Source organism: Centropristis striata, chromosome 2, assembly GCF_030273125.1.
Source record: "Centropristis striata isolate RG_2023a ecotype Rhode Island chromosome 2, C.striata_1.0, whole genome shotgun sequence".
NCBI classification, from domain to species: domain Eukaryota; kingdom Metazoa; phylum Chordata; class Actinopteri; order Perciformes; family Serranidae; genus Centropristis; species Centropristis striata.
The window spans coordinates 30783967-30805573 of NC_081518.1; the positions used below are offsets into that span (position 1 = coordinate 30783967).

Genomic DNA, 21607 nt, shown 5'->3' on the forward strand with positions numbered 1-21607 from the left:
AGCTTTTTCATTGAAAACAGCTGTGGCTGCTGGAAATGACGCTGATGAGAGACGTAAGCATGAACACAACACTAAAGCGTTGGCTGGAGCTCAAAATAGCATGAGTTGGCATGGGGAGGAGTAGTAATAAACTTGTTTATTAAATTAAAAAAGTTATTTTTTAATGTAAAAGTACCTTCAGCTTTAAAAAGCTCATTGTGCTTTATTGTTTACATTTAAATTTAGCTGAAAATATTAATCTCAAAATAAAAACTAACTGAAAAAGGTAAAGGGAAATACAATCATTTAGAACTTTAAACAGATTATGAAATGTTAGAGTAAAACTCATTTGATAAACCAGAAACAAAACAGGTTCCGCTTAATTCTTTATCTTTAAATAAAAGCAGTGTTTGTAAACAGTACTTCATATTGTAAATTGAACATTCATTATAATTCAATTTTGTACATGTTCAATACAATTCATGTTCAGTGAAGGATATTTATACACATCCCACATAATGCAGTTTACAAAATGTTCTATGAAAACCACAACTGCCTTCACAACCGTCAATAATACAACTGAGGAGCTTCATTCTAAAATGAGACATCCACCATTCGTAAACAGTTAAATGCAAATACAATTGCAATTTTAGTTTTTATTTCTTTAGTAACTGACAAAGGTTTGACAAAATGATAACACTTAAATTGTTATCTCTCTTTAAGACTTATTTAGAGAAAGAGGGAAGAAGGTTTGGGGAGGTGACTGGCTCCTTATCCGATCATCAGACAGGTACTGCAGCAGAACTGACGGTAAAGCTTCTTCTCACAGAGACGGTTGGACTTGACCATCTCACAGAACACCTCATCAGCTGACAGACGGATAGAAACACAAGCAGAGAATCGGCTTAGCTAAATAAAATGTTACAAGGTACTTTTACCATCATTTGGTTTTGCTCATATATGTAATGTGCTAAATTTTTCCTAAATATTTGAACAAATATATATGAGCCCTGTTGACAGAATTCAGCAGACAAAAAAGGAACAGTTCATCAATGTTAGTCATATATTATAGGACCTGAAATATTCTGAAAATATTAATAGTGCAGCTTCCGATGACATGTCATCAGAACAAAGGGCGAGGAGTTATTATATCTAGAATTATATCTAATGCTAACCCCAATTTGACATAAAGTTAGATGCTAAAAAAACATCTGTTGAAGCCAAGTAGCTCATGATAATTACTTTGTACCTAACATAAAATTCAAAGTACAAGAAAAATTGCTGTATGCTGCAAATTTTCTTGAATGTGCTATTTAAAAACCATCCTACAAAGGGTTCTTGCATAAGGCCCATTGTGTGTATCCTTGAAGTCGTTTTCTTCCTTATTGAACATTTGTATAGTTGCTTTATAGTTGATTATCAATCGTGCATTTAAAAAAATGAGAATTCAAATTCTTCACCTGCTGTTGATCCATGACAGCATGCAGCCAGTGGCAGGTCAATTGATACAAATTAAAACGGGCCACGCAAAAGTATAAACTGCTTTTTATAGCTGCTAGTGGTCAAAAACCACTAGCAGTTGAAATGATCCAAACATAAAATAAATCCAAGATTAGGAAGTTTCCCAGTCAAAATGAAATGCTGAACTGAACTGTACATTTCTATGGAGGTTGTTCAAACCAGCTTTCATCCAGAGAGATCCTATAGTATTACCAGCAGAGGTGCACAACATCACCTTAGGGGAATGAAGCATATGTGGGTTTTCAAACTCACCATTATGACAGGATGCATTCACAATACAAGTCTTGCTGACCAGACTATAACCCTCTTTGCATTTGTTGCACGTTGTTCCAGTGCCACTGCAGCTCAGACAGTTTTCTTCACACCTTGGGACAAAGCGAGATAAAAAAAAAAACAGTACAACAGATCAGAAATCATCAAATATAAATATATAAAATAAAGATGAAATTGATGGATCACTCACCTGTGACACATCTTATGAGGGACTCCTGCTGCCTCTCCAGCGTAGTAGCCAGGAGTGCAGGTCTGCACACATCTCCAATCCTGCTGCAGGTAGCCCTCAGTACACAGGATACACTCCTGCTTACCTGGCCCTGGGAAACACACATATTAGACTCAGACCAGACTGAAAATCTCCAGGTCACTGTATGACACATTATCATCATGACACTGACCTGTACAAGTCCTACAGGAGGAATGGCATGGGCTGCAGGTCATCTCTTCCAGGTGGAAAAAGGTCCCGTTGGTGCATTCAGGAACACAAGTCATCCCTGCCAGTCTACAAACAAAATCCATTACATTACAATACTTAAAAAAAATATATATATAAATATTAGTCTAACTGTCTTTGCATACCTGTAGCCTTCCCTGCAGGCAGTGCATCTGTCTGCATACTTCAGGCAACTCATACACGTGTCACGACACTTCAGACACTGTCTCTGATCTGGCATAAACAACACATACAAACATCAATATAGTGGTTGAACAAAATTTATGCTCCAGGATTTTATTGACATTTTACGTGTGGCATATCTGAGTAAGCAAACCAGCAGCATACCTTAGTAACATAGGTTAATTTACTGCCAACTGATTTGTCCATATAAGCTAAAAAATATTCCCTATAACTGACATAACGTTTAAGCCTATTTGTGCTGTACTTATTGTGAGCTCGGTGGGGTTCAATTGTGTTGCATCGTCCCTCATGACTCCCAATCATGCTCACACAGTGATTTAAAACAAAAGTAAGTTATTGAAGTGTAAATCAGCCCATCATCAAAACGTCTTATTGTTGCAACTAGGTTGCTATTATGAGGAACATTTTGGGGAAGCTGAAGTCCTGGTGTGTGCATGCTATAATATCCAAACATTTGCAGTATAAAGTTTGGTCTACACTATGGACATGTTAACTTACTCTCATCAGCAAAGTAACCTGGGGGACAAATATTGATGCAGGTGGAGTTAAGTGTGTCGAGGTAAAGGCCTCTTTGACAGGAAAGACAATCGTTGGCTGATTGGCCAACACATCCTTCACAGCCTTTATAGCAGCGTCTACAGCGACGAGACACTTTGTCCCCATAGTGTCCCCGTGGACAGTGGCTCACACAGGTTCTACACACAGAGAAATGACAGTGCAAAGACAGTTAGCTTACAGCAAAACATGGACTGGATGGTAGAGCTGTGACTGTATTGATTTTGTGACTTGTAGTTTTAGTACAGCCAAACCGTTGACTGTCTCTTTACTGAATGAGTAAACTCAATCAGCAAAGAGTGAACAGTACTTATTGCTGTGTACACTCATTTTGAAGGCAGCCTATGCTAAGTTAGCTAGTTTTGCAATTGAGGTGATGTGCATTTACGAATCCTTGATGCAACAGCAATATCCACTTCCATTTTGCTAACATTCACTAACATTATACAACATAAACTAGTAGGCATACAAGACCATGTAAAGCTGTAGCAACAAAAGTCCTAAGTGTACTAAACATATAGCTTATGAACTTGAAAGAGATACAATGTGTTATTTCTTCTTTCTCATCATACAGGGTCACACTTTAAAGCCGGTACTACTAATGCTATAGATTTACACTACAAATGTTTTTTGTACCTTAGATTAAAAGGTTAAAGGGATAATTCATATTTACTGAAGTGGGGTTGTGTGGGGTACTTGTCCACAGTCAATGTTTTACCTACAGTAGATGGCAGTTGGCAGTTTGGAGAGGCAGGCAGGAGCACCAACACAAAAGCTAAGTACTGCTAAGGATGGGGGCAGCAGAAAACATATGTTCGCCATATAATTAAGGCCCACCTCAAAAAACGAAAAAAAAATAACTTTAGGTGTACACTGTATTTAAAATATTTTCACGACAAGAGCATATATAATATATATAATATACAAGAAAAATCCCAAAATGCTCTGTAGAGCTGTGGGAAAATGCTCTCATAGTTTGTCATTTTGAGTGACGCTTTTCACATTACACTGTGTACTGGAAATTTTTCAATTAATATAATTTTATTATTTTATATATCTTGTGATAATCATGACTGATCACAACGTCCCGTCCTTTGGAAGGGGATAGAGCTGTGTTACGTCTTGAAACTGACGCTGTGGGGTTGATGTTAATGATAACAATGATAATGACATATGCTTCTCATGTGTTCACTTACATGAGCTCCTCCTTTGTACTGTGAACACAATATCTCTGTTTTGTCTGTCTTTTGCTCATGTAGCTTTAAAGTTTGAGACCTTCCAATTCCTTCTACCAGCTCTTACCTGCCACTTTTCGAGCGGCCTGTGCTGAAGTGGACACAGTTGAGACAGTGGTCAGTATCTGGTCCGTCACAGCCCTGGTCTCCACACTCACTGTGGCACGGCCCTGATGAACATCGCATCAATATGATCGCCATCATCATCATCATCATCATCATCATCATCCCTACCAGTGTAACCAGCTAATAACTTTCTTTCCATAACATGCTACTTTCATTATTCTATCGCTATTTCTAGACTCCTTGAGAAAATATGATGATGGCAATCTTTTATTAAATTTGATTGTTTTCTGTCCTTAATGTTTTTCAAACCATAACTTCAATATTATATTTTCTTGTTTCAGTTTAGACGTGAAAGTCGGGAAATAACTCACCATTGTACTCATCTTCCTCCTCCAGCTCTGGCTCCTCCAGGATCTCCTCTGGGATCTCCAGCATCCTTGAACGGGAGTGCTGAGCACTGCTGTGCTGGTAAGGGTTTTGAGATGTGCCATGGAGGATCAGTGTCCATTCTTTTAGGTTGCCTGTGCCAAGTAACAATATTAATATAGCTTGTTTAGGCTGTTGTAGATAAGTATGCCAGTTTCATTTGTAATAGTAAATCTAATTGCATGTCTGAGGGTGCCTGTGGTGTTGGACCTTACCAAGCACCTCAGGGTTGCGAAGCTTTGATGGTGAGTCAACAATCTCTAGAGTCCATGTGCCCTTTGACCTCTCCCCCCAGAAATGAACCGTCATGAACTCCCAGTTCCTGAAGCCCTCATTGGAACTATCAAACCACCTGTCAACATAACAATGAAGAGAAATAAAATGTGAAGTTTACAGGATAAAAGCTCTATGTTCATGGTCTTAATTACCCCTTCAGGGCGCTTTACACTGTTACATTTACACATGATGAAATTGTTGGCTAGTGTTTTGGCAACTGATTCGGATTCGGCAACTGAGTCGGATTCAAGCCTGGGCCACCCTCTCACGAGGACAAGTCCTCTATGGTACGCACTCTACCAGGTCTGCCACCGGAACACACCCGGGCAATTTATTAATACAATGATCACAGTTCAACTGAACCACCAGTTTTATCAGACACCGCACAGTTCACTCTGGATACATTCAAGTAGTACATAGAAAACCTGTTAACACACACTGATATGGAAAATCAGATCAGTTGAACATTTAGTGTGTTAGTGAATTGCTATCTAGGTACCTATAAAATGTAATCTCCATGTTTTGTTTTGGTTGTGTTGTGCATTAATATGGAGTGAGCGGCAGGCACTGAGGCAAAAAGAGAAGGCTAAAATAGAAAACAGATTCTGAAAAGCTGAATTAAATTTTTTTTTAGACGTTGCGATAGTATTTAGGTGAATGCAAAGTGTATGATTAATATTTGGATCATGCATTATCAGGGCCTACGAGATTGGGGAATGACAATAATAAGTTCCACTTAGATAAAATAAAATTTCAACAGCAACAGTTTTTCACATCAACCTCACTGTGAACTGTTTTCAATAGGAACTATTTTTTATAACAGCAGCACATAGTGATATCTGCCCAGGCCTTCAGATGTAGTAATCTGGAGCATCTGCACAGATAGATACAACTGACCCTTTAATAAAAGGCCAAAGAGGGATTCTTATATTGGACCTGCAGCATGTAGTAGTGTGTACAGTGTAGCTCTCACCTCTTGGCCAGCAGCTGTGATCTCGTTCCAGATGGAGAGATGAGGTTAATTTCCAGGTCTCCTCGTCGTGGATGGACAATCAGGACCTTGACCACCACATGCTCCAGGTAATCCACATGCTGCTCAGGTTCTTCTGAACAACCAGAGGTGGTAATGCTGCTGTTCAGAGGTTGGCCAGCATTGATGTACCTGGGATGACCATAAGTATAAGAATAATGCAATTACATACTGACTGTTTGCCCTACATTGACTTGTATTGTTGTGCCTGTAAGATGCAATAAAGTATAAGAGCAGTTCGGGTAGTATAAGGGGAGCAGCAGACGCTCAACAAACTGCAACAACAATAGCAAAAAGTTTTAAGAGGAAAGTAATAATAGTAAGCTATCCATTTTTGGTTTGCTTTGTAAATTTGTATTCCAACTATATATTTTGTTGAAGAGAATGCATACACATCTCTCACTTCAGTTAAACAGGGACTGACTGTCTTGTAATAATGGCCCTAGTACCCCATACTTCTCTAGAATTCTCCACAGAAAATCCTGGCGAGTTTCCAACTCAATAATTACACTGGTAAAGAAAAGTCCCATTAGCCATCCATTTAGAAATTTTGCAAGAGTAAACTTTTGTTCCATTGGACAGAATCTGCATAATTCTCTATCTGAGTTTCAAAAGTTGTTTTGCTTTCCAGAGCTCTGGAAGAGGCTTTAGCCTGAGTAATGTGATATCCCAGCAGTTGGAGCACACTGTTCCATTTAGAAAATAACAGCTTGTCGATTTGTCTGTCAGCAGGATTGCTGAAAAAACATTGCCACTATTTTCACAAAATTTGGGTCAAGCATATCTAAACAATTTTTTCTGTTATCATTGCCAGATAAACCATTTGTGTCGATTCATGTGCTGTCCCAAAATTATGAAAAATGAGTTCCCTTTAATATTTAATGACTCACCTGATCAGTTTCCTTTGATCTTCAATATCACACAAATAATGGAAACAGCTGTCAATGTGCAATAAAATATATATAGGACTAAATAAAAAACGAGATGCAATTTCCAAACTTGGGAAATGGGACCATCACAGGAGCGCATGAATGCACCATTGTCACTGGTGGAAGTCTTGTCAATGCATTTGCATTTTCATAATGTAAAAGTACTAACTGCCATAAGTCATAACTAATAAATATATGTATACAGTACTTTAAAATATTTTATTTGAATGACAGGTGTGGCTTTTATGGTATTGTATATATTCATATAAAATAAATCCACACTTTTATTTAAAGTCTTCAACTATTTGTTGGGCTCTCAAATAACAAATTTAAAATTTTATTTAAAAAAAAAAATTGTCCCCATTGTCAGATTTGGGATTGTGTACTATATCTGGATCATTGACTGTATACAAAGATAAAGATAAGGATATCAAAAATGAAGCAAAAACCTTTCTGTGTCTGACTGCAGTACAGGTCGTAAACCTCACCGTCTCCATGTTAGTGGATTTGACATGAATTAAACTCAAAACTACAAGTACACATCCTATACATTTTTCATTTAAGGTAGTTCCTATAACACTGACGAATGTTAAAATATTACATTGTTTGATAATTTTGGTTTTGATTGCTTATGTAATGTTATAAAACGTGATTGACAGCTCTGGCTCCAAATGATGTCACCAGCGCAAGATGGCAGCGTAAATATCTGGAAGATTATGGCTTTACTTTTGTGCAGTAGAAGGAAGTGGAGACGCATCATCCATTCATTATGTAGGCAATGATCTAGTTATGTATCAAATCATCAAATATGGATATATAGATACCTGTAGTCTATATATCCCTAAAACTTGTTCAGTTAAAGTTTTATATTTTAAGCACCTGCACCTGCCGGCAGTTTACCTCACCTGTTGTGCCGCTCAGGCATATGACTGCAGGTGTGCTGAGGAGGAACAGTTCTCCACTTCTTAGCCTCCAGCACCATAGCCTCTGCATCCACCAGGCCAAAACCATAAAGGTGGCTCACTGTGACAAAAACACAGACTGATTATGAGACAAAGACAACACAAACAGAGATTATCCTGAGAATATACAAACAGTATTGACAGTATGAAACAGTCAATGTACTATGTATATATTAGAAGAAGAAAGCAGTGTACCTCTTAGTCCCGCAGCATTGGTCTTCCAGTCATCAGCTTTCAGGTGGACTGGTCTGGAAGTCTTCACCAAAAGATGTTGCACATCCCTCCATGTCAACAAAAGGCTGCAGAAAAATGAGACACTGTTCATCTCATTTGGCAACTCATGACCTTATCTTTGTTTGCTTTGTTAGGACTTTGATTGTTATGAGAAGTCTATTCAATTTCTTTTGTTCAACCAGGTTTGAAAAAATGTAATTTTTGGCAGACTATTCCACTGATCAACCCCAGTGTTAACTCTACCTATACACATGCAGATACAAAGATTCAGGAAGAGGCAAGACACCATTTATTGTTAACTAAAGCTGAAATGTCTGGATTGGTCATCTTCTACATTTTTCTTTTCATAGAATCGCATGAAAATAGAGAGAGTGGAGCTGCTTATCTTCGGAAGGTAAAATTATCTTAAATTTAAGAAAAAGGTGCTTTAATGGTTGGCAGAATAAACATTGTCATCATACATTTCTGCAAAACACAATTACACTGTATCTCAATGTTTCTGGCCCTCTGCAACTTGTTAATTTCATGCATGGTTAGCGTTGTGATATCAAACAAAAACTACTTGATTTTATTTCGGCAACAAAACTCTTTAAGGTGAAGGTTAGGAAAAGGATCAGGGATTGGGTTAAACAGAAAGACTTCTTTACATAACTTTTGGATGCAGTCTTAATACAAGTAAAATAAAATAAGAACTCTACTGCAAGCAGTTACAGAGGTTAAATAGAGCATGTCATTAGAATGAAATGTCTTTATGTAAATAAAATAATTTAAAGGTTTAGAAGAGCAAGAGCACTTTTACTTTAAATGTAAGAAAAGTAACTTGAACGTGACTTCAGGTTTTACATTGGATACGATTGTTCATAGTGGCATTCTGATTATGCATGTTCTGCTTGGTACAGTGATTCAACAGCTAAACTCAAGAACAAATTGCAGGTGATGCAAAATAGTGTTAAGTTATTTATTAAATGTATCCGCTCAAGCGCATGTTAGCAGCGATGAATCCAGAAGGGTAAGAATGCTGCCGGTACAGCTCAGAGTAGAAGATAGTAGTACAAAAATGATGCCCTATATATATATGTGTGTGTGTGTGTGTGTGTGTATATATACATATCTTTTGACATCAGTCCAACTCAACTTTGATCCCAGACACAGTCTAGATTCACAGTGTATGCTGTAGATTAATCTCATCTCTCACATTGGAAATGTAAAATATAATAACAGCATTATTTTCCCTTGAGAGAAATCTGTGCATCACAAAAATGTACACTTAATGTAAATTAAGGGGTGTCTAAAGATAACAGGAACATAAAGTACCAGTCAGGGCAGAAGCTCTGAAAGTCCAGAGAGAAACATCCTGCCAACGAAAGATGCCACTCATTTAGATGAGTGATGATATTTTTGGCTGTGTTATTATACAGTTTCTAGATAAGAGGACAGAAGACAGATGGTGAAGAAGAACAGGAGAACAGAGTCCTGAGATGATTATGATAGTAAACAGCAAAACTTTTACTAACTTGGCCTCCAGGGCAAGGGCTATGATTCCAGCTACAATGGGAGCAGAAACAGAAGTGCCAGTATGACCATCAGTGCAGCGATGCCGGACGTCGGTGGTTACCTGCAAGGGAGCACAAATGCAGTATAGTTCCATTAGATGCACTGTTAATATGGATGTCATGACAGATTAGTTTCTGTGTGAGAAAGGAATTCCATTCTCAGGCCTCTTCTGTTCAACATATACATGCTCCCAACAGCTCAGGTGATGGAAAACAACCAACCTGGTCTCACAGGAATCCGTGAAATAGCCATGGATTCGCTTCACTCAAACTCTGTGGAATAGCCACGGAATCACTCAAATTTCCGTGAAACTGACACGGATTTCGCTACAATGCAAGTTAGTGACAGTCATATACCGTGGCTATTCAAAATATTCTTATAATACTATATACTATAAATATACTATATATATACTTATATATATACTATATATATAACTATATATATACTTATAAAAATAAGTCAAAATATTGATTTTTTTCACTAAAAATGAGAGAACTGTCCGCCATGTTTTTTGTTCTGACCGCCGGAACCTGAAAGTCACGTGACTTTTGACTTTTGACACAAACCAATAGGAAAAAATATCCATGGAATAGCCACAGGACATGACTGTCATTAACTTGCATTGTAGCGAAATCTGTGTCAGTTTCACAGAAATTTGAGTGATTCCGTGGCTATTCCACAGATTTTGAGTTAAGCAAATCCGTGGCTATTTCACGGATTCCTGTAAGACCAGGTTCAAAACAACAGAATAGTTTATCTTAATTATGCAGATGACACAGATTTAATAACTAGACCACCAGGTGCCTATGGTTCCCATACAAGCACTGACTAAGTGCATCCAACATAATCAGTGATTGGGTGGGTTACATTTCTTCCAGTTAAGCAAAGAACACAGAAATAATTTTTTTCTGAAACAAAGAACAACAATTTAAAGTTGGATCTCATCTTCAGTGACTAACGGTAAAGACTACGAACAAAAAGACAAATCTTGATGAAGTCATGAACTCCAACCTTAATTTTAATAGTCATGTTAAGACAATTACAAATTCAGCCTACAATCACCTTAGAAATATATCAAGTTTTACAGGACTTATGTCCCGGCAGGATTTAGGAAAATGTTTCCATTAGTAGGCTGTCTCTACAGGTCTCCCTAAAAAGTTGATCAGATAGCTGCAGCTGTTTCAGAACTCTTGTGCTTGAATCGTGTCATGCAGACCAGGTGAGACCACACCACTCCAGGTCTCAGAACTTGACACTAGCTTTCTGCTTGTGAAGAACAAGCAATCAGTCTGTAACTGCATCCAGACTGATTGCCTTTTTCTTTCATTATTCAGTCAGACAAAGACATGTTAGCTGTTCTTTTGTGTTTACCTAACCAATTGGTAGCAAGTAGGGATGAGCAAGTACAGCATTATCTGTATCAGTTCACCAACATTATCTGTATCTATACTGGCCCATATCTGTGAATGAGAGTGTAAAATGTTGTCTGTCTCTATGTGTCTGTCCTGTGATGGTCTGGAGACGTGTTCAGGGTGTACCCGTCTTAAACTAAAAGTGGGTGTGGTTTAAACCAGCGATGGGTGGGACTTAACGGCAGGTTCATAGTTTAAGCCTTTACTTGAAATGAGTTGAAAGGAGTTGCTATATTTGTTATAAAATGATTTACAGAACAATTCCCTAATGATGATTTTCTTTCTTTACTACTACAATGTAGCGGGTTTGACACTTTTAAATGAAGAGTGCTGCCAATCAGAATCACAGCTGCAATGACTTGATTTGCCTAAATCAAGTTCTTTGTTCAAATGCCCTGATCAGACATAAAAAAACAGAGCTAACAACAGAGCTATACTAAAAGTCTCAAAGCTCGAAAGTACTGCTTGTTTAAACAAATGACAGATAGGAAAAGGAGGTCTACGAGACACTTGTGTGGTGTCCTCTTCACGAGCTGACCTTACTGTTTGGCTGACCTCAAGCTAACACACTGCACTGGGGAACTGGTTCACTCTTTACTCTGGTTGGTTTTACACAAACCAAAACATAATATTTACACAAGGAACACAGTATGTGACTGGGCAACAGAGAGAAATGGCTGGTAGAAAGACCCACGACGTGAGAGACACACAGCAGTCTAAGCAGCAAACACAGCCTCTGCTGATCTTTGGTCCTCTCCCATACACACTCTCTCATACGTTTAAATTGCATTTTATAACAACCTTTGTACATGCTGGCTTCACTGCAGTGGTCCTTTTATAAACAGGTTACAGCAAGCTACCAAAGTGATCAATCAATTTATCAAATGACCAAAACATGAACACAAATATAAACAAAGGACATGTTTCCTTGTGGTGGCCTTTCTGAAATGAGCAGTGGTAAAATGCATTATAGTAATGAACAAAGAGTTGATATGCAGACAGTGTTACTAGCTCACACTGTCTGCATATCAACTCGCATGCAAGCTAGTTGAAAAGTCTACTGCCATTTTAATGACTGAAATACCGCAGCAGCTAGGTGCTGTATATGGGTCATGTGTGTCTAACACTTGCAGTTTTTCGGCCCAAATGTTTTTCCAGTTTTGAGAAAGGGTCGTTCTAAAAACGTATGGGTAAAAATTAAAAAAATCGATAGACTCCTGCGGTAGCTCTATGCAGTTCCCAGAGTTAGCCACAATGCTTTACCTTCCACGGCTCCGTGCCGTGTCATGTGACTTAAAACTATGAATAGCCAGAAGACTATTTTATCTGTACCACCTCTGCCATGACAGTAAACATGTGTTTTTACTTTAAGTAAATGTGCATTCCCTCATTTTACCTTAGCTGACTAGCCTCTAATAGCCTACTGATACACAAGGTACTTAACTAACAACTGTTTTCTGCTGAAAGAACAGTTTTAGCTTTTTCAAAATGATAAGGTGATCCAATTGTACTTTCACATACAGTAGTACCCATTTGAGATTAACTGATTTTGATGAACATATTATTATTATCACATTGTAAGTAGACACAGTTGATTCTGGTAGACATAGAGCAACATTGGCATTTCCTTGGAGAGATGTCTCTGGTAATCTGATGAATACAAGTCTAGTAAACACTCCTTTTAGCTCTGTTTTGGTCTGCAGCGAACTTCTACGAAAAAGAAAATCTGACTATTCAGCTGCGGAATGCTCCTGTATGTTCACAAGCTAGTAGCTGACTGCTGTTTGGTGCTTGTTAGGTTACAGACAGTTTTTTAAAGTCATTCAACTGAAAAAAAAAAAAAGCTGCCAACTGCTGGAAATTATGCTGATGAGAGCAAAGTTTGTGAGCCATAAAAAACAAAAAGGACCTAAAAGAGAATAGAAACAATCAATTTGCATCTGCTTTAGTTGACAGCTGATGAAATGTATGCCGTACTCACAATCTTCCTCTCGGTAAACTCTCCACTGCTGTATGTTGTGGCCATAATGGAGCTGCAGACCTCTAGGTACCAGGGCCTGTTCCCGTTCTCTGTTGTGCTGGAGATGGATATGGTGTAGATACTACTGGTGTAACCATCACATGAACAGTGATCCTCCTGCCGTCCACCGTTACCAGATGCCCAGACAAAAATAGACCCCAAGCCTTTGCGGCCCTGTGAGACACATAGTAATGTGGTGCTGTGATTCAGTCATACATGCATAGGTCTGCCCAGAGAAGTTATGTTTCTTTCTTTGTGACTGATCAAACCTTCTTGATGCCCCACTCAAATGCCTGCTTAGTTAGCAGTCCTGGGCCATCCACTGTCTTGCCATCGTCTTTTGGCCCCCAGCTGGCACTGTAAATGTCGATGTAGTCAGGTCGGATACTTAGGGACTTGGCCTCTACCATATCAGTCACATCCCCATCCAGCATCCGAATCCCTGTGTCCAAGATAACACCAATCCCAATGAATCTGACCCATTACCTCAGATTTTGAATCAAATTATTATAAAAATAAAACAATCATTTTTCCCCTTCGTTAACATTATAAGATAGGACATGGTGCCTAAATCCGAAAGACCTTGTTTGAAAATGGAATTATTGTATGGCACCCACTCTTTCTTTCATATTCCTCAGATTACACAGCAAATTGGTGTATGACTAAAGAACTAAAAGTGGTATCGAAACAAAATATGTGGAAAAAATATGTTTACTTTTCTTTGTGTAATTCTTTATTTGATGGCTTTAGTTATTATTTGTTGATTTTACACGCAAAGCATTTAAAAGACTATATTAAAAAGAAGATACAGTCTAACCACACCTTGAAATACAACAGTGATCACAAATTAACATGCTTTGTGGCAATTCATCCAATAGTGAATAAATTAACAGACCATACTGTTAGTGTTGAAAAAAGGACAGAGAACACTACCTCCAATGTGAGCATTATAGGCAATCCCAATGATGCAGTGGGAATTATTGGCCGCTGCTGCAACTTCACCTGCACACCGAGTTCCATGTCTACATGTGAACAGAAAGCAAACACAGATATAAAAGCCTGACACATAGCTGTCATTTGTTTTAATGACAAGTTCAAAGGCAGATTTCTGTATCAGTTCTAGGAGGCATATCTGAAATAAAATAACCTGCCAGTATAAATATCACAGCATAGTTCATAAACCACACCAACATTATTTTTCATCATTTGAATAAAAGATGTCATTGCACCAGCACAGTGTGATTGTAGGCACAAACACACTATGGAGAATACTCTTGTATCTTCTATGATGGACTTCCCCTTGTATAGGCATTGATGAATACTACTAAGTTTAAAAAGAAGACATCAGTCTTTGATAAGTTAGGACTGAAAACCTGACATTTACTGTTGATATTTTAGGTTGCTTTTGCAGTCTATGTTAGCTCTGCTGGAAAAAGAAGAAAAGAAGGTGAAGGTATCAAAGGTGTAGTATTGTCATGTAGGTTGGGCATAGGCCTAGTGGTTTAGGGTTTTTTAAAGCTTGTTACCTCTTCCTTTTAAAGGCCATACCTTTCTTAAAATATATCACCTCCAGTTTTATTTTGTTTTTAGATTTTTACAAGACTGTCATTTTCTGTTTTGCTTGTCAAGACACTCAACAGGCTGAACCAGTGGCGGACTAAGACTGTTTGAAGGGCAGGGGCGAAAAAATAAAAAGGGCACATTCTACACAACATGGAGCACCACCAGAACGCCAAATTATGATGCATCATGTATGATGAAATATTAGCATTAAGTTAAAAGGAGATCCAGATCAAAGTAATTAATGATATGATACTGACAATTAAAAGTATCGAACCAAACCATCTAGGGGGGTTCGGGGTCATGCCCCCCCATGAGAAAATTTGTACATTTTTAAGTAAAATGCATCTATTTTGTGCATTTTGAGAGCTAAATGAGAGCAAACACCTCACATAACATTATTCACAGTTGGGTGATACCGTATTATAGAATCTCTAGAGGGAACATCATCATAATTTATTGTATAAAGGGGCACCCTAGAGGGCAATCAATACGTTTTTTCATGTGTAAAGGGCGGCCAATAAGGCACTCTAGAGGGCATTTTAGCGTACTTTTTCAACCATGGAGGCATGAGGGGGGGCGGTCGCCTCTCCTGCCCCCCCCCTGAGTCCTGAGTCCGCCACTGGGCTGAACTCAACCCCAAACCATGTGAAATTAAACCATAACTCGGAGATGGGTTGACTGCAGAATGAATTTAGGTTGAATGTCACAAAATGGATACATTGGTAGCATTGTTCCTTACATGTTTTCATTGCGTGAGTCATATCGTGGTGTAGGGTCATGGTCATTTCCATTGACATCATAACTTGCTAGATGGTCCTAGAGAAATGATGAAGGACACTTAAGATATGGCAACAATGATGACTTGTAGTCAAACATGGGTAACAAACTTAACCCAAGCTGCTGCTGAATGTGAAATTTAAATCCACAGGACGTTTTCTTAATTTTGGGCTGTATCCATATTTGGAGATGTTTGGATGGATAGCACATACATAGTTCTGAGCCAGATCAGGGTGGTTCCTCTCGATTCCATCATCCAATATGGTGACCACCACGTTCTTGCCGGTGTAGCCTCTCTGCCAGGCTGCCAGAATGTTCATCTCAGAGCGACAGCGCTTGCTCTTATCATTGCAGTGCTGAAAAAAACCCACGGACGACAAGAACAAAACTTCTTATCTTGTCTTGACAAAAATAAAATGGCAGGATGAAAGACTTAGTGTACTGTACTCACAATGTACCACATGTTGGACCATTTAGAATCGGTGAAATGAATGAAGCTTGGGTCACTTTGTGCATACCTCTTTACTCTTGGTTTTACGACCTGCTGCTGAACCCAGTCCACCTAGGGATGAAAATTAAAATGGACATATGTGTAAATCAATTTCATGTGAAAAGGAGCCATCCTGGTTTCTATAGAAGCCCCAAAAATACATTTATATGAAAACTTCTCTTACTGTCAAAATAATGTCAAGAGCTTGGATAAAAAAAAAAGGTTAATAAAGATCAGTATTGAAAAATTGGTTAACAATTGATTTATTTTTGCAAGAGTACCAACGGTTATATACAGCATGTAAGCAGTCCTTACCCTGACCATTACTTGAGTATATGGCAACATAAACACTTTTGGGTAAAAGCTTGAATGGGCCCACAGATTCTTGACTTTTGCCATACATTTCTGCAACCACATTGTCAGATTCTGCTATGGTGGACTTCTATGTTGGATGACTTGCTGTGCTCCCCACAGCAGGTATTTTGACTTGTCATAGTCGGAAAAGTAGAAATATCATTACTGATGATTACTGGTCTTATTTTTTATTTAATTTTTTACACCTTTTCTTCTCTTACTATCACATGTCAAAATGTATTATGTGAAAAATGTGACAATATGAAACGATTATCTGAAGAAAAGCCCCTTTGCTGTGAAAAAACATTACTTTGACCACTAATCATATTGACCGTGGGATCGCATATTTACATTCACAATGACATCATATGATCCAACAAGACTACATCCACCACATACTGTATATTAGATTAAAAAGACTATCTTTGGTACAAAGGTCAACTAGCTTACTGTGTAGTGCCTCTGTGGCGGAATATTAACAATAATAATACATTTTATTTAGAGAGCACTTCACATGGTACCCAAAGATGGTTAAAACACAGTGAAAATGCAGTTACAAATAAAATCAACAGCAACTGGTCATACATTAAAAGCCATTGTGAACAGGTGGGTTTGACAAGTTTTTTGAAGGTGGGTCAATGTGAGCAGTCTTATGTTCTTTGGGAGGGGGGGGGGTATTGAGAAGGTTATGTTTACGTTTATGAGATGGTGTGAAAACAAGCATTGACAAGTGTGTTGAATTTTTGGTTTTATCATATAACTTTCTGAATATATCATGGTGTTATGACTGTTAACAGAAACATGACAGCTGCAATGATGCACCAGGAAGCATAGTGCACCAATAAGGCAGTGAAGAAGACTGTTACTGCAATCAGGTATGTATGTCAATAACGAATCATTCAAATGATTTCTTCTTTTTAAGTCAGCTCTGTAATGTTTAATGAAGGAAATGCACTAAACATGTAGACACACACATTTTGGTTTGTAAACGTAGCTGGGCTTCTATTTTGTTTTATTTCTTTGGGGCTATAATTAATTTCAAAAATATTATTATTGTTATTATTATTGCTACTATTGTAAAGAATAACTCTAAAATATGTCTTCTTTCTTTCTTTCTTTCTTATTTTCTTTATTTATATATTGCAATAAAATAAAATAAAAATGATGTTTTTCTAATTCGGCTGATTGTTGACTGGATAATAGTGCTGTTTCCACTACCACCGAAAAAACCCTATTTTGAATATGAGTCGTCCGGAGCGGAATTTTGTCAGGACTTTTTTCATCCCTGTTGAAGAGCAGGGCCTTTTTTTCCCCTGAAAAAAAGCCCAGTTACTGATTGGATAGATCACTAATCAGTATGTGACGTAATACTCAACAACAACACACGCCATTTGTAAAAGCCGGCGAAGCAGTGTTGCCAACTATTTTTTAAGAAAGCGACTGGAGACAAATCCAGCGACTTTTCCTGGTGTTATTGGAGACTCCTTACTCTTCTTAACGAGCTGCGGGGGCTGGCGGCTCCTCTAGCTGACGTTGTGCACAGTTAGCAATGGCGGCCACAGTTGAGTCTCCCGTGTTTAATGTGCGTATGTGACATCACGGTCGAAACTGTCGCTAAGCGACGGTCGAAAACCATACATCACCTCTAGAGTCTCATAAATCCCTCTGGGGGCTACTTTTGAGAGGGTATATGGCCTGAGACTTTCCCGGTGGCCACTTTTCCCCCTAGTGGAAACACCGCTAATGTGTCCTCAGAGAGCTCACTGCTGTCTTATCTGCTCTAATAAAGGCTTTAGTTGCAAATAAAATTCACCAAGTGAACATCACATGGCGTGTCTCTTCAGTCTATTTTCATCCATCTGAATCCATCCATCTCAGTCAAGAGGCTGAAACGTGTATGCATTTATGAACACAATTTTGATTTAAATGTTAGGTATAGACCAGAGATGGGCAACTTAAATGCTGGAGGGGGCCACAATTTTTCATCGACACTACCACAGGGCCACATATAGGACCGTGCACTTAACCAGATATGATGAAACTGCGATTTTAAATATGTTTACAGTGCAGTAACTTAACATATTTCATGCTTAAATGCATGTTTAACAGTATAAATAGGAATACAAAAGGTTTGAAGCAAATAAAAAATAACCACTTACTGTCATTTCTTTTTTTTTCAGTGCAAGAACAGCAAACCAACATTAATTGCAAGAAGTAATTTTGTGCATTTTTACACTGCACTTTTAAGATTTCATGCTCAGATGCATGTAGTTGTACTGAGGGCCACTTCAAGTGAGGGTGCGGGCCGTGTGCGGCCCCCGGGCCTCCAGTTGCCCATCCCTGGTATAGACTGTAAAAATAATAATGTGGGTATAATGATGGTATTTTCTTATCATTTAAGTGGCAAAGAAAACATGAGTCAAACTTTTGAAACCCCAAGAGATTTATAGCATGTTCACATCACTGTAACCAATGAAATAGAAAAAATACAGAAATATGTGAACTGCTGCCAGAGAGGTGCTATGCCCAGGGTTGGCAGGTCTGCTCAGAAGGCTTTAGATAAGAGGGAAAATGTGTTCATGTGCCCATATCGCTCTGCTGTATTTTGATTCCACTTGAAAGAAACTGAGCCGAGTCTCACCTCAGGATCCATATGGATGAAGCTGTGGGGGCCCTTCAAAGAGAACGCTGCTCTGCGAACCACTCTGCTGTGGTGGAAATGGTAATGGTCCTCCAGACTTCCTATCTGAACACAACAGCAACACCAAGAGAATGAAAACAACTACACTGAAACTTAGAACATAAACAGATGGCTAAATGTTAAATATTGTATCTGAGCTTCCGTTGTCTAAAATGCTTTTACATTGATGTTGTCTGACTTTTTAAAATAAAAACATGATTCCACAAAGTGTTTTACATCCAAAACACATTTGGGCCATCTGTATATAGCATATGATGTCACTCAATAAATATGCATGTTCTCTCTTGATTTTGCACCAAAAATGTGAGCAGGATTCTCAGCACATGTGCTCAGCTGGCACACTGCAGTGATATTCTCACTACATCTGGCTTCATCCTCCCCCTACCTCTCTCAACCACACTTTTAAAGACTGTAGACCTACCAATTTATAATAAGGACACCTTTACAAACCTCCAGCATTCCCTATTTTTTGTCTTTATAAGGGATGAGGGATGAGCAGGTCAACAGTAGATGCCACTAAGAAACACATCATCTGAAAACTGGAACCTGAAGATTAATTTTAGATTAAGATACATGGTTCAACAAGAGTCTGTTTGGTTAGGCACCTATTCAAATATTGCAAGTTTAGAGTAATAAGGCTTAGAACATAATGATATTAGAATATGAACATCAATCCTGTACTCATTTATGTCTCATACGTTTTTGCAATTTTTGGATTGATTTCATTCGTTACACATATTTGTTGCAAAAATTAACCATTTTTAACCACTCACAAATTGATTAAAAATGGTTTAAAATACCTCCAAAATACCACATGAATACACCAAGACCTTTGGAACACCATTAAAAAACATTTTTTGTTTCAAAAACCGTTGACATTTTGGAGATTTTTCAGCAGTTGGATGGTGAGCACATATTTTCTGGAAACTGTCTGAAAAAGCTATACATCCTCTGAATGCCCTAGATCTCTAGTTTGTGGCTGTAATGTTTCATGAGGCTGTGATTATTCAAGAGGTCACAGCAGGTCATTTTACACACAGTGAGGTCAAGTTTCATATTTAGTTTCAAACATATTTTGGATATACGTGTGTGTGTGTGTGTGTGTGTGTGTGTGTGTGTGTGCGCGTGTGAACAAAAAGCAGGCTATAGACATACTTTCCACATTTGAAAGATCACTTGATACAAAATAATTCTGATCATCCCAAAATCATCCCAAAAAAATCATCCCAAAAAATAAAAAAACATTTGGTTATCACATCACGTGATATGGCTTCATCATTGCTGTCATTTTGTCTGCATAATTATGTGTGTGTGTGTGTGTGTGTGTGTGTGTGTGTGTGTGTGTGTGTGTGTGTGTTTATTAGTTATGAGCAACTAATAAGCGCAGGTTTGAGGCTGCCTGGTTGTGAAAAATCCCCGTCAGGTGTTCATAAATGTTTTTGGGGTTTCATACTTTCAAATCATCTACTAGCGGGTTTTTCAAGAGGGCAGCTGATCCATGTCTACCTGAAGAACTAAGGCACTATCTAAAAGAGAAAATAAGTGGAGGAGGATTAAACGCCAGCAAGAGGGTTTTTTCTGAACCTGGCAACCCAAAAGTAATTTTATTGATTACCTATTAACTGTCTGTAACCCATTAGATGATTATTACGATGAAACCCTTACATTAAATGTACAGTTCTGAACTTACTGTGAACATTTCTTTGAGAGTCAAATTTAGCTATTTCTATTTCTCACATGTAGTAGCCATTTTGATTATCGCTTTTAAATTAGCGTTCACCACTGTTTACAGTTGTGAAATGAAGTGTTCACAGGCAGTGATCGTTACTTTAGGTTCCTACGTTACAAAGTAAACATAAGACATCCAGAGTAATAACAGTAATAAACAGCGCTTTTACCTGACCAAAGTTTATATATCCGTATTTTGCTGCGATTCTATCAGCTTGATCCTGACCACCTGTGATCCGCACTGCCCAGTGGTTTGTGTAAACGAGTCCTGACACCACTGACTGACTCATTTCAATAGTTAATGAAATAAAAAGCAAAAACAAAGCCATTGTGACTGCGAAGTTGTAAAATCAAAGTCTGTCTAGAAATGAGTGTCGGATCTTTGGTTGAGTCAGCGGCACAGCTTTGAGGAAAGTCTGTCATAAACCCATCGTGTTGTGTTCACGTCCCGGTGAAACTCGCTGTCCGGTTGAAAATAGCGGAGCGCGATAAGAACTCACAGCAGCAGAAAACGTCACAGAGATGACAGTGAGACAGATGTTAGATCAGCCCCCGAACTGGATGCTGCTGCTGCTGCTTTCACCTACAGGATTGATAACGTTAAAACTACATTGTATTCTATTATGAGTTTATAAAGAGAACTGCCATGAAGTAGGCGACTTATATACTTATATAATATATTTCTGGCATATGGGGGAAAAAAAACTTAAGGCGTTGTTTGCATCCTTTGGAAAACCTTAACTCTCTGGAGTCAACAAAAGCACCAAAGCATGACTTATTCATCACATCACAACATCTCAAATTCTTTATTGAGGATGATAGTGTTTTGAAAGTATAGAAAGATTAAAAATCACATTTATGTTGCACTAAAGGACTAAA

At 38.2% G+C, this 21607-nt stretch overlaps 1 protein-coding gene across 2 annotated transcripts; it reads right to left on the reverse strand.

Moving 5' to 3' along the window:
- Positions 1-352: 352 nt before the first annotated feature.
- Positions 353-21193, reverse strand: pcsk6 (proprotein convertase subtilisin/kexin type 6). 2 transcript variants are annotated; one of them, XM_059359238.1, is made up of 21 exons: positions 20899-21193; positions 18941-19045; positions 15907-16017; positions 15668-15811; positions 15418-15494; positions 14049-14137; positions 13385-13557; positions 13077-13289; positions 9641-9741; positions 8088-8191; positions 7836-7953; positions 5945-6133; positions 4911-5047; positions 4641-4790; positions 4271-4373; positions 2912-3108; positions 2356-2443; positions 2175-2278; positions 1964-2093; positions 1753-1865; positions 353-848 (listed from the first exon to the last, which is right to left on the reverse strand). In XM_059359238.1, the coding sequence occupies exons 1-21, from the start codon at positions 21055-21057 to the stop codon at positions 751-753; spliced, it is 2703 nt and encodes a 900-aa protein (XP_059215221.1). In that variant the 5' UTR covers positions 21058-21193; the 3' UTR covers positions 353-750. The 2 variants fall into 2 exon arrangements, with proteins under 2 accessions (XP_059215221.1, XP_059215228.1); XM_059359245.1 differs by lacking the exon at positions 20899-21193 and having other exon boundaries at positions 15974-16017; positions 18941-19025.
- Between the last annotated feature and the right edge of the window lie 414 nt (positions 21194-21607).